Source organism: Hyperoodon ampullatus, assembly GCF_949752795.1.
Source record: "Hyperoodon ampullatus genome assembly, chromosome: 6".
NCBI classification, from domain to species: Eukaryota; Metazoa; Chordata; class Mammalia; order Artiodactyla; family Ziphiidae; genus Hyperoodon; species Hyperoodon ampullatus.
This window is the reverse complement of record NC_136919.1, coordinates 73,038,571-73,052,487: the sequence shown is the minus strand read 5'-3', so window position 1 is coordinate 73,052,487 and position 13,917 is coordinate 73,038,571. Positions and strand designations below refer to the sequence as shown.

At 39.8% G+C, this 13,917-nt stretch overlaps 1 protein-coding gene across 1 annotated transcript in view; it reads right to left on the bottom strand.

Moving 5' to 3' along the window:
- Positions 1-1,842: 1,842 nt before the first annotated feature.
- Positions 1,843-13,917, bottom strand: part of LOC307055047 (histone-arginine methyltransferase CARM1-like) — a 99,496-nt gene continuing 87,421 nt past the window's right edge. Inside the window, exon 9 of the mRNA XM_079706984.1 lies at positions 1,843-2,007. Coding sequence (XP_079563110.1) covers positions 1,914-2,007 — 94 coding nt within the window. The 3' untranslated portion in view covers positions 1,843-1,913. The remainder of the gene's footprint in view (positions 2,008-13,917) is intronic.

Genomic DNA, 13,917 nt, shown 5'->3' with positions numbered 1-13,917 from the left:
GCCATTTATTTTAATTCTCCCAAATACACACATACAATACACACACACTCTCTCTCTCTCTCTCTCTCTCTCTCTCCCCCTTGGGCTGATGCTTCTCGGTTGCTGCAATAGCAAACTGGAGAGGAGAAGGATATTAACACTGTTGGACATTTAACTAAGCACCTACTATATACCAAGTACTCGTCAAAAATTCTGTCAGTTGGCCCACATCTCCATTGAGGAAACCGAGGCCTAGACATCAGGAAGGGATGGTGAAGAAATATAGTCAAGGTCTGTGATTCCCAGGGAAGTTACATTTTCAAGCACCTCATTTGCTTAATTAAATACATGAATCAGACTTGCTGCTAAGTGAGGGAAAAGGGGAAAAGGAAAAGTATCTGCCCCTTGCTCCACTGTCCATCTGTTTGACAGGGCTGTAGCCATCTTAGGCATCAGCAGACCTTTGACACTCTCACTTTGACCTTGTGGCTACTGTGTTTATGTCTTCGTGCGAAGCAGGGGCTGGCCAAGGCCTGGGCCCTCTCTCCGTGGTTTTCTGGTTCAAACCTCGGTCTTTGCGATGAAGTGGAAGGGGGACTCAGAGTTACTAGCTTATGTGGTTCTTTCATTCAAAAGTGGGTTTTCTGAAACCCTACAAGAATTCATTTTCTTTTCCAAAACCCATATGATTCTGTTTGGAATGAACTACAAATCAACATCTATTTACTCAGAGAGAGAGAGCTGGTGAGCCAAGAACAGGAAGAAAAGAAAGTGCCATTTATCGAGCACCGGTTTTGTGAACTACTAAGTACTTGGACATGTTATAGATCCTTGCAATCGCCTGGTGAGGTGTGCTGTTTATCCCATCTTACAGATGAGAAAACTGAGGGCTAGGCAGATTCAACAGTACTGGTGAGTAGTCAGCCTGTTCTCTCCGAGGCCAAAACCTGTGCCCTTTGCTTAACATGGCAGGATTGTGCAAGGGGATGGGAGCGAGGACTTCTCTCTTCCCTTGGAATTCGAGACAGATCCAAATCCCTAACTGGCAATAGGTTTCAAAGAGTCACACCATGTGTGACAGCCTACATACAACATATACAGTTACAGCCTTGCCTCCACTGCTTCAAGGTCAACATTTCCTTTTCCCATCTTGGCCAAAGAATTCTTGGTGTGGTTTCCTGAGTTTCCTCTTTTCTTCAAGCTTTTTAATACTATACAGACATGATGCTTTGAATTAAAGCCTTGGGGAGACATTAAAATATGAGAGAAAAGTCACTTTCTATTAAGAAAGTCAAGAGTGACAGTGTCCAGTGGTTTTATTTGCATGGTTGATTTCATGTGTGGATATTTAACTGGCTCATATTGAATAGCTATACAAATGGGGAGATTTTCCAGAAACATTTGTTGTATCCAACCCACTGTGGCAAGTTCTTCGTATCAGACAAAATCTGCACAGCTGCCAAAGAAAATTATGTCCTGACTTACATGATCTCAAAAAAACATCTAAAAAATTTACTTTAAATGGACTCATGTTTTAGGTGTATTGGAATAACTGCTACATAAAATCATCCCATAGTGAATGAAGGTCAAAGAAGATCATCTTTAAACTCTACATTTTGCAGATGAGAAAACTGAATGCCAGAAGGAAAGTGACTTTACCTGAGGTCACACAGCTCTCTACAGCTCAGTTGTAAGGAGAATTCACTTTGTAGGACTCTCCTGCACTGTATCAGGATCAGACTGTTATATATTGAATTCTATTTAATGGAACATAAAACACTCAACTCCATATCGGGATCCAAGTCTCCTTAGAGAAGAAGAATAGATGCTTTTTCTCCTCTTAGGAAAGGTGGAATTATTCTAAACCTCTTTACCTAGTCATATGGTCAGTTGAGATCCTATACACATAGGTGTGAAATGGATGAGGGCATTTCTTACCTACAGAAAGGATTCTTTAAATCGAGGGTGTTCCCAGACCTGAAGCCTGTCTGGTTTACCAGCGCCACGATCTGAATGTCATAGCTCTGTCTGTAAGGCAGAAAAAGAAAACCAACATATCAACTCACAAGGCTGGTGTTAGCCAGTCACATATATTTAGCGCATCTTCTTTTTTCCTTTTTTTTCTACTTTTTTGGGCGCACCATGTGGCATGTGGGATCCTAGTTTGCTGACCAGGGATTGAACCCATGTCCCCTGCAGTGGAAGCGTGGAGTCTTAACCACCACTGGACCACCAGGGAAGTCCTGGGCATCATCTACGCATACCTACTTCATGCGGGTTTTAAGAGCATGTGTTTGGCATCTTATACATTTCTGCATCTGTTTATTTGGATACGATTAATATTGGTAGAGGCAATTGAAGGCTTGTTTGCTTGCAAACTGTTTATTACAAGAGTCTGATAGCTATAATTTCTTGGTTTAAATATTACAAAGGTAACGGTATTTCTGGTTGATTAAAGTATTTAAAAAAAACTTTATCAATATCAAAGGCAGAAATGGCTTTAAGTAACATAGACCCTTCATGGGTCACCACTGATGTACCAAAACAATCTTAATCATGCGAGAATTGGCTAAGCTAAAATCTCAAACTGACCTAAAACAGCCAACAAATGTGATTGATTTTAAGAGACCCCAGATGAAGGTTCAAGCAATTACAGTGAGAAGAAGCAGCTAATAATAACAAGTAATATGCTATATCCTGATGACTAATCTGAAGTGGTTATGTTTGTGGGATTTTTATTAGTCATTCTCAAGAATATATGTATTTCTTTTGGTTATAAAAGAGTGACATACTCACTGTAGAAAAATAAGGAAAAATAGAAATAGAATAATCCATAATGTCACTAGACAAGGATTCCTTCAACTAGCATTGTAGAATATTTCCCTTCTATGTAATTTTCCCTCTCTATATTTATAAATTTTGAGCAAAATCATGCTTAAATTGCTTAAATAGTCCTTCTTACCTCCTTATTTTATTTAACGTTAGCCTTTATCCTATAATTCTCAACAATGTATTTTTCAATACCATTATGTGGGTATAGCACAATTCACTTAGCAATTTCTCATTGTTAAACATATATGTTTTTATAATAACATATTATTACTTATGGTAACAAAAATCTGGTTTTATGACAGAAATTCTCTGCAAAAGACATTCCTGTAATATATCTTTATGTACTATTTAGGATTATATTTCTTGGGATAAATTCCTAGAGGTAGACTCACCAGGCTAAAGCATATAAAACATATTTAAGGCTCTCAAGACCTACTGCTAAAATATCTTCCAGAAAGTGTACCAAATTACTTCCTCACCTACAAAGCATAAAACTACTAATTTCATTACACTTTTTCCAATTCTTAATATTTAAATGTTTGGGATTAAAATATTATTATTTTAATTTGAATTTCCTTGGTAACTAGGCTTCTTTTTTAAATTCCAGAAATTAGTGAGTGATATAAATCCCTCCCTATCATTCCCAATAGTGGCCTGGGTAGGTTTAAATATAAGGTCAGAATCTGTGAAACCAGTAACTCTAGGTCTAGATTTTACTGAGGACAAACAAAATAAGAAGAAGACACAGCCATATATATATTTTTAAGCACTCATTTCTGTGGGCATTTTATTTTTGTATTTTTAAACATCTTAATTGGAGTATAATTGCTTTACAATGTTGTGTTAGTTTCTGCTGTATTACAGTGAATCAGCTATATGCATATGTATAACCCCATATCCCCTCCCTCTTGCGTCTCCCTCCCACCCTCCCTATCCCACCCCTCTACGTGGACACAAAGCACCGAGCTGACCTCCCGGTTCTATGTGGCTTCTCCCCACTAGCTATCTATTTTACATTTGGTAGTGTATGTATGTCCATGCCACTCTCTCACTTCGTCCCAGCTTACCCTTCCCCCTCCCCGTGTCCTCAAGTCCATTCTCTAGGTCTGCGTCTTTATTCCTGTACTGTCCCTAGATTCATCAGAACGACTTTTTTTTTTTGATACCATATATATGTGTTAGCATATGGTATTGGTTTTTCTCTGACTTACTTCACTCTGTATGACAATCTCTAGGTGCATCTACGTCACTATAAATAACTCAATATCGTTTCTTTTTATGACTGAGTAATATTCCATTGTATATATGTGCCACATCTTCTTTATCCATTCATTGTCAATGGACACTTAGGTTGCTTCCATGTCCTGGCTACTGTAAATAGTGCTGCAATGAACATTGTGGTACATGACTCTCTTTGAATTATGGTTTTATCACGGTATATGGCCAGCAGTGGGACTGCTGGGTCATATGGTAGTTCTACTTTTAGTTTTTAAAGAACCTCCATTGTTCTCCAGAGTGGCTGTATGAATTTACATTCCCACTAACAGTGCAAGAGGGTTCTCTTTTCTCCACACCCTCTCCAGCATTTATTGTTTGTAGATTTTTTGGTGATGAACATTCTGACAGGTGTAAGGTGATACCTCATTGTAGTTTTGATTTGCATTGCTCTAATGATTAGTGATGTTGAGCATCTATTCATGTGTTTGTTGGCAATCTGTGTATCTTCTTTGGAAGAATATCTGTTTAGGTCTTCTGCCCATTTTTTGGATTGGGTTGTTTGTTTTTTTGATATTGAGCTGCATGAGCTGCTTGTATATTTTGCAGATTAATCCTTTGTCAGTTGCTTCATTTGCAAATATTTTCTCCCATTCTGAGGGTTGCCTTTTTGTCTTGTTTATGGTTTCCTTTGCTGTGCAAAAGCTTTTAAGTTTGATTAGGTCTCATTTGTTTACTTTTGTTTCTATTTCCATTACTCTAGGAGGTGGGTCAAAAAGGATCTTGCTGTGATTGATGTCATAGAGTGTTCTGGCTATGTTTCCCTCTGAGTTTTATAGTGTCTGGCCTTACATTTAGGTCTTTAATCCATTTTGAGGTTATTTTTGTGTACAGTGTCAAGAAGTGTTCTAATTTCATTCTTTTACATGTAGCTGTCCAGTTTTCCCAGCACCACTTATTGAAGAGGCTATCTTTTCTCCACTGTATATTCTTGCCTCCTTTATCAAAAACAAGGTGACCATATGTGTGTAGGTTTATCTCTGGGCTTTCTATCCTGTTCATTGATCTATATTTCTGTTTTTGTGCCAGTATCATACTGTCTTGAATACTGTAGCTTTGTTGTATAGTGTGAAGTCCAGGAACCTGATTCCTCCAGCTCCGTTTTTCTTTCTCAAGATTGCTTTGGCTATTCAGGGTCTTTTGTGTTTCCATATAAATTGTGAAATATTTTGTTCTAGTTCTGTGAAAAATGCCACTGGTAGTTAGACAGGGATTTCACTGAATCTGTAGATTGCTTTGGGTAGTATAGTCATTTTTGCAATGTTGATTCTTCCAATACAAGAACACGGTATCTCTCTCCATCTGTTTGTATCATCTTTAATTTCTTTCATCAGTGTCTTATACTTTTCTGCATACAGATCTTTTGTCTCCTTAGGTAGGTTTATTCCTAGGTATTTTATTCTTTTTGTTTCAGTGGTGAATGGGAGTGTTTCCTTAATTTCTTTTTCAGATTTTTTCATCATTAGTGTATAGGAATGCAAGAGATTTCTGTGCATTTATTTTGTATCCTGCTACTCTACCAAATTCATTAATTAGGTCTAATAGTTTACTGGTAGCATCTTTAGGATTCCCTATGTATAGTATCATGTCATCTGCAAACAGTGACAGTTTTACTTCTTCTTTTCCAATTTCGATTCCTTTTATTTTTTTCCTGTCTGATCGCTGTGGCTAAAACTTCCAAAACTATGTTGAATAACAGTGGTGAGAGTGGGCAACCTTGTCTTGTTCCTGATCTTAGAGGAAATGGTTTCAGTATTTCACCATTGAGAACGATGTTGCCCGTGGGTTTGTCATATATGGCCTTTATTATGTTGAGGTAGGTTCCCTCTATGCCTACTTTCTGGAGAGTTTTTGTCATAAACAGGTGTTGGATTTTGTCAAAAGCTTTTTCTGCATCTATTGAGTTGATCATATGGATTTTACCCTTGAAGTTGTTAATATGGTGTATCACATTGATTGATTTGCATATTGTGAAGAATCCTTGCATTCCTGGGATAAACCCCACTTGATGATGGTGTATGATCCTTTTAATGTGTGGTTGGATTCTGTTTGCTAGTATTTTGTTGAGGATTTTTGCATCTATGTTCATCAGTGATATTGGCCTGTAGTTTTCTTTTTTTGTGACATCTTTGTCTGGTTTTGGTACCAGGGTGATGGTAACTTTGTAGAATGAGTTGGGGAGTGTTCCTTTCTCTGCTATATTTTGGAAGAGTTTGAGCAGGATAGATGTTACCTCTTCTCTAAATGTTTGACAGATTTTGCCTGCGAAGACATCTGGTCCTGGGCTTTTGTTTGTTGGAAGATTTTTAATCACAGTTTCAGTTTCAATGCTTGTGATTGGTCTGTTTTTATTTTCTCTTTCTTCCTGGATCAGTCTCAGAAGGTTTTGCTTTTCTAAGAATTTATCCATTTCTTCCAGGTTGTCCATTTTATTGGCATAGAGTTGCTTGTAGTAATCTCTCATGATTCTTTGTATTTCTGCAGTGTAAGTTGTTACTTCTCTTTTTTCATTTCTAATTCTGTTGATCTGAGTCTTCTCCCTTTTTTTCTTGATGAATCTGGCTAATAGTTTATCAATTTTGTTTATCTTCTCAAAGAACCAGCTTTTAGTTTTACTGATCTTTGCTATTGTTTCCTTCATTTCTTTTTCATTTAATCTCATCCGATCTTTATGATTTCTTTCCTTCTGCTAACTCTGGGGTTTTTTTTTTTTTTGTTCTTCTTTCACTAATTGCTTTAGGTGTAAGGTTAGGTTGTTTGAGATGTTTCTTGTTTCTTAAGGTAGGATAGTATTGCAATAAACTTCCCTCTTAGAACTGTTTTTGCCGCATTCCATAGGTTTTGGGTTGTCGTGTTTTCATTGTCGTTTCTAGGTATTTTTTGATTTCCTCTGATTTCTTCAGTGATCTCTCAGTTATTTAGTAACATATTGTTTAGCCTCCATGTGTTTGTATTTTTTACAGATTTTTTCCTGTAATTGATATCTAGTCTCATAGCACTGTGGTCAGAAAAGATACTTGATACGATTTCAATTTTCTTAAATTAACCAAAGCTTCATCTGTGACCCAGGATATGGTCTAACCTGGAGAATGCTCCATGAGCACTTGAGAAGAAATTGTATTCTGTTGTTTTTGGATAGAATGTCCTATAGATATCAATTAAGTCCATCTTGTTTAATGTGTCATTTAAAGCTCATGTGTCCTTATTTATTTTCATTTTGGATGATCTGTCCATTGGTAAAAATGGGGTGTTAAAGTCCCCTATTATTATTATGTTACTGTTGATTTCCCCTTTTATGCCTGTTAGTATTTGCCTTATGTATTGAGGTGCTCCTATGTTGCATGCATAAATATTTACAATTGTTATATCTTCTTCTTGGATTGATCCCTTGCTCATTCTGTAGTGTCCTTCTTTGCCTCTTGTAATACTCTTTATTTTAAAGTCTATTTTGTGTGATATGAGAATTGTTACTCCAGCTTTCTTTTGATTTCCATTTGCATGGAATATCTTTTTCCATCCCCTCACTTTCAGTCTGTATGTGTCCCTAGGTCTGAAGTGGGTCTCTTGTAGACAGCATATGTACAGGTCTTGTTTTTGTATCCATTCAGCCAGGCTATGTCTTTTGGTTGGGGCATTTAATCCATTTACATTTAAGGTAATTATCGATATGTATGCTCCTATTACCATTTCCTTGATTGTTTTGGGTTTGTTTTTGTAGGCCTTTTCCTTCTCTTGTGTTTCCTGCCTAGAGAAGTTCCTTTAGCATTTGTTGTAAAGCTGGTTTGGTGGTGCTGAATTCTCTTAACTTTTGCTTATCTTTAAGGGTTTTAATTTCTCCATCGAATCTGAATGAGATCCTTGCTGGGTAATCTTCATTGTAGGTTTTTCTCTTTCGTCACTTTAAATATGTCCTGCCACTCCCTTCTGGCTTGCAGAGTTTCTGCTGAAAAATTAGCTGTTAACTTTATGGGGATTCCCTTATATATTATTTGTGGCTTTTCCCTTGCTACTTTTAATATTTGTTATTTGTATTTAATTTTTGATAGTTTGATTAATATGTGTCTCTGCGTGTTTCTCTTTGGGTTTATCCTGTATAGGACTCTCTGTGCTTCCTGGACTTGACTATTTCTTTTCCCACGTTAGGGAAGTTTTCAACTATAATCTCTTCAAATATTTTCTCAGACCCTTTCTTTTTCTCCTCTTCTTCTGGAACCCCCATAATTCAAATGTTGGTGCGTTTAATGTTCTCCCAGAGGTCTCTGTGACTGTCCGCACTTCTTTTCATTCTTTTTTCTTTATTCTGCTCCCTGGCAGTTACTTCCACCATTTTATCTTCCAGCTCACTTATCTGTTCTCCTGCCTCAGTTATTCTGTTATTGATTCCTTCTAGAGTATTTTTAATTTCAGTAATTGTGTTGTTTATCACTGTCTGCTTGCTCTTTACTTCTTCCAGATCCTTGTTAAATATTTCTTGTATTTTCTCCATTCTATTTCTGAGATTTTGGATCATCCTTACTATCATTTCTCTGAATTATTTTTCAGGTAGGTTGCTCACTTCGTCTTCATTTATTTGATCTTGTAGGTTTTTACCTTGCTTCTTCATCTGTAATTTTTTTTTGTCATTTCTTTTTTTAAAATTTTTTGATGGGTGGTGCTATATTCCTGTCTTACTGCTTGTTTGGCCTGAGACATCCAGCACTGGAATTTGCAGGCTTTGGATACAGCCGGGTCTTGGTGCTGAGATGAGGACCTCTGGGTGGCCTCACTCTGATTGATATTCCCTGGGGTCTGAGGTTCTCTGTTAGTCCAGCGGTTTGGACTCAGAGCTCCCACCACAGGAGCTCAGGCCTGACCTCTGGCCTGGGAACCAAGATCCCACAAGTTTCGTGGCATGGTAAAAAAAAAGAAAGAATATAAAAAGAAAGAAAGAAAAAAAAGGAGCAGTACAATATCAAAGAATAAAAAACAAAATAAATTCAGAAAGATAAAAAATATATTAGAAAAATAAAACTATAATTGAAACAACGGCAACAAGGTAAAATAAAACCAGAACAGAAAAAAGAATAAAAAAGGGGAGGGGGTGGGACAAGCCAAAAGGAGAGAACAGTACCAAAGTATGAAGAATAAAATGAGAAAAATAGAAGATGTATTAGGAAAAATAAAAATATAAAACAATCAACAACAATGAATCAACAAGGTAAAATAGAACCCCAATCTAAAACAGAAAAAAAGAAAAAAAAAAAATCCTTGCCTATGGGGGCAGAGTTTAGGTGGGGATGGAACTTAGGCAGGGGTGGAGTTTAGGGTGGGGTGGGACCTAGGCGAGGTGACGTTCAAGCATGGGGCGGGGCCTCTGCTTAGGACCTGCGTGGAAGGGGAGAAGCAGCATGTGGAGAGGAGAGCCTCTGGAATGTGGAGTTCTGGAGTTTGGAGGTAGGGCCCTGTGTGTGGGTGGGGTTTAGGCCCAGCGCATTGGAGGGGGTCTCAGAGGGGGTCTCTGAGTGTAGAGGTGGGGCCCTGGGTGGGGTGTAGGCGCGAGGCTTGTGTTCTGCGCAGCAGGAGGGAGGCTCCGAGGGCAGAGGGTTAGGCCCAGGACCCCAACAGGCTCCCCAGTGCCTAAGTGGATAGGGAAAGCACTGGCTGTGTTCCATTCCATTCCTCCACGCAGCCCACCCCCACGGTCTCCCCCACGGTCTCCCGTGTCCCCACTGGACCTCTAACCATGGGTGGGTCTCGCTGGGTGTAGGAACTCCTCCCTTCCCCCAGCTGCCCCTCAGGGGTGCCAGTCCCATAGTCCAGCCTTTACTTTTGCTCTTGCTTCCTTCCCTCCCACTCCCTTAGGACCTGCAGGGCTGGAGGGGACCTAGGTGGGCAGAGGATCAGGCCCAGGATGTCAGCAGGTTCCTGGGGACCCAAGTGGGCAGGGGAAACCTGGCCATGCTCCCTTTTGATCCTCTGCCCTCCCAATGGTTCCCCAATTTCCCCCTTGGGGCGTGGGATCCCTTCCCCTCCCCCAGCCGCCCCTCAGGGGTGCCAGTCCTGTCCCGCCTCCACTTCTCCTCCCCCTTCACTCCCCCCATGCCCCACATCCTACCCGGTCGCTGGGGGTTCCTCCCGTCCCCTTAGGTGTCCGTGGTCCCCCACTGGTGCCTGGTAGGTGCTCTAGTTGTGAGGAGATGCAAACTCCACGTCCTCCTAGTAGGCCGTCTTGACTCCACCCCTCCATAGCCATATATTTTTTAAAATGTCCTTTGATCCTATTTCATTTCAACTCATCTGACTTGGAACTTTTTGTTTGTTTTAAAATGTATCTTCCATGATACCCATATCCAGTAGTTCACAGCATTTGTGATACCTGAAGGCAGACCCGAGAACTAGACATTGAAACAGTGAGCTCCTCAGGAGGGGGCAACCTTTGCTGGCGTTGTAGAAAGGCTGACAGATCAGCCTGGCAAACAAGTCAGGGATGGACACACCAACACATTTCACCAAATAAAAGACACCTTATTATCAATACTTGAAGTAATTAACGCAGAACTTAAAGCATGAATGGAGTACTCAGAAGTATTTTCAAATGTGTGTGTCTGTGGATGCAGAGAGTCAGATTGCTCGCAACTAAGAACTGGACGGTTCCTGCTGTGATTTGGAAGAACAATCAGTACGTTCTTGCTGCGGGGTCTTCAGCAGGGCTCTTTTTCAGATGCTAAATATGATAATATTGCCACTTTATACTCACTTTTTACAACCCACTCCTCTTCTTTACCCCTCATCAAAGTCCTATCTCCCTAATGGAAGGAAAAAAGAGCTTCATGTCCTGCCATGGCTCAGTGTGGTCAATGAAAAGTTCAGATTTGTTCCTTCACTGCACCTAAGTGTGCACAACAGTTTCCCCCTAGAATTCTTTCTGCTACAGCTGTCCTAATCCATACCTAGTGAGAGGTTTCGTCTTCGCTGAAGTCCAAGGTGAAGCAGTTTCATGCTGAGCATTAGGAGCAGCACTGGAAGCTTCCAAAGCGTTCATTCTTCGGTCAGCATGTCTTCTAGTTTTATAAACCACGTATCTCAACAAACTCTCTGCAAACCAACTTCTCTGGCAGCACACCTGGGCACAGCAGACCTTCGCTAGGGATCCAAAATTTTTAAATTTTGTTTCAAAACATTTTGGCACAGGATAAGCAGCTGAGCTAGATCCAGCGATAAGCCAAACTGATTTAATTCCTTTTTTTTAGTTTTATTTTTGTCTTATAAAATGCACACTATATGAATTTCTGTATGTGTACACAGACCTCTCTATGCATGTGTGTATATATATAGTGTGTAAATACACACACACACACACACACACAATATATACATCCATATAGGTCTATCTATAGCACTTGGTTTTGTACTTTCTATTATTACTGTAGTATATTCACATAATTAAAGCTTTTTCTATATATATTTATTTTATTTTTGGCTGCATTGGGTCTTCGTTGCTGTGTGCGGGCCCCCTCCAGTTGTGGCCAGCTGGGGCTACTATTCATTGCAGTGCATGGGCTTCTCCTTGTGGTGGCTTCTCTTGTTGCGGAGCACGGGCTCTAGGTGCAGAGGCTTCAGAAGTAGCAGCATGCAGGCTCAGTAGTTGTGGCTCGTGGGCTCCAGAGCACAGGCTCAGTAGTTGTGGCACACGGGCTTAGTTGCTACGTGGCATGTGGGATCTTCCTGGACCAGGGCTCAAACCCGTGTCCCCTGCATTGGCAGGTGGATTCTCAACCACTGTTTCATGAGGGAAGTCCACATTCACATAATTAAAAGAGAAATGTTAGTCTACTTGGGGAACACATGCATAAAGTGATTTTACTCATATGTGCACATAATCAAACAACTTTGGAGACCATTCCTGTGAACTTTAGGGATATAAATTTCATAAACTGCATAAAAAAGAGATGTTCTCTTTTACTGTCCAGAGCAATAAAATGAATGACGGCTCAAGAATGATGGGAGGCTGTAAGAAATAAAACGCTACTAGTACAATCATAAATGTTCCTGGCAGGGAAGAAAAGGGCAGTCATTGTCACACTGGTGTGGTTGCACAGGGAGTTCTCCCAGGAGGTCAGAGTTTAAAAGAATATTTGATGATAAGGGAGGGGGAAGTCCAATCTAAGGCAGAACAAAGAGGCAGCCCCATACTGAAAAAACAGTGTGAAAACCCTGACATTAAGGAAGTGCTGAGGTTTGTAGAAAATACCAAGGAAAACAATTTTAAGATTAAAAAAATCTGATGAGACACAATGAGAGTAAGAAAGAGAGCAAGGGAAGAGGAAAGGGAACTAAGGTTTACTGTGGACCTACTATGTGTTAATTACTATACTATGTTTTCTCCCTTAATATCTGCAAAATCCTAGTGAGACAATTATTATACATTCTACTTTATAGATGATGAGGTAAGGAAACTGGGGTGTTAGAGAGATTCATTAACTTGCCCAAGATCACTCAAGTAGCAACCAGTATGGAAAAGAGACTGGACAGAACTGGGCGACACCCAGACCCCAAAACCTAGCCTCTTTCACTACACAAGGGTGCTGGTCTAATAAGATACAGAACTTCCTCCCTTTCTTCCTCCTGCAAAAGCAATGCATGCCCATGGTATCTCCACATCTTCTTTCAGTTGTGCTGGGCTACATTTTTTTTTTTGCGATACATGGGCCTCTCACTGTTGAGGCCTCTCCCATTGCAGAGCACAGGCTCCGGATGCACAGGCTCAGCGGCCATGGCTCACGGGCCCAGCCGCTCCGCGGCATGTGGGATCTTCCCGGACCAGGGCACGAACCCGTGTCCCCTGCATTGGCAGGCGGACTCTCAACCACTGCACCACCAGGGAAGCCCACTGTAAGCCTTTTTGTACATTTCTGTTTTGTACAGTGTAACTATATTATCTATTAAAAAATTAAACAGCCATTTAAGAAGATAGAAAGTTATGAAAACTAGAGATAAAGCATAGTTTCACAAAAGAATAGTAATAGCTGTGTCCAATTACGTTCATTTCCCTTTTTGGCAGTGTTATTGGACTGGGCAATGAGGGTGAAACTAGAGGTTAAGCTCATCTGGAATCACATTCAATAAAGGTTGGTTCACATTTCCTCTGGCCTGGATGGAGGAATGTGGGCTGGGTATGAGCACAGGTGGAGGAATTTTGAGCTGCTTCCAGGCCAGATCCAAAGGGTGTAGATTAGGCTATGAAAAAATTTTTAATTTTTTTGGGTGGGGCTTTATTGAGACATAATTGAGATATAACGTTGTGTAAGTTTAAGGTAAACAATACATTGATTCGATACACTTACATATTCCAAAATGATTCCCACCATAGCATTAGCCAACACCTCCATCACTTCACATAATTACTGTTTCTTTTTTTCTTGTGAGAACATTGAAGATCTACTCTCTTAGCAACTTTCAAGTATATAATACAGTATTATTAACTATAACCACCATGCTGTACATTAAATACCCAGAATTTGTCTTATTTCTAACATAGCTTTATATTAATTGTGGAATAGGCCTCTGAATCAATATTTTATTTATTTTATATTTTAAATTATACAGTACAGTTGACTGCCGCCCTCCTTTTTTGGTGTACAGTTCTGTGAATTTGAACACATGTAGAGATTTATGTAAATACTGCCACCACAATCAGGATGTTATTATTCCTTTGCAGTCACACTGTCTCCCCACCCATAACCCCTGGCAACCACTGATCTGTCTCCATCACTATAGTTTTGTCTTTTCAAGAAAGTCACACATATGGGGTCATACAGTATGTAACATATTATGACTGGCTTCTTTTGCTCA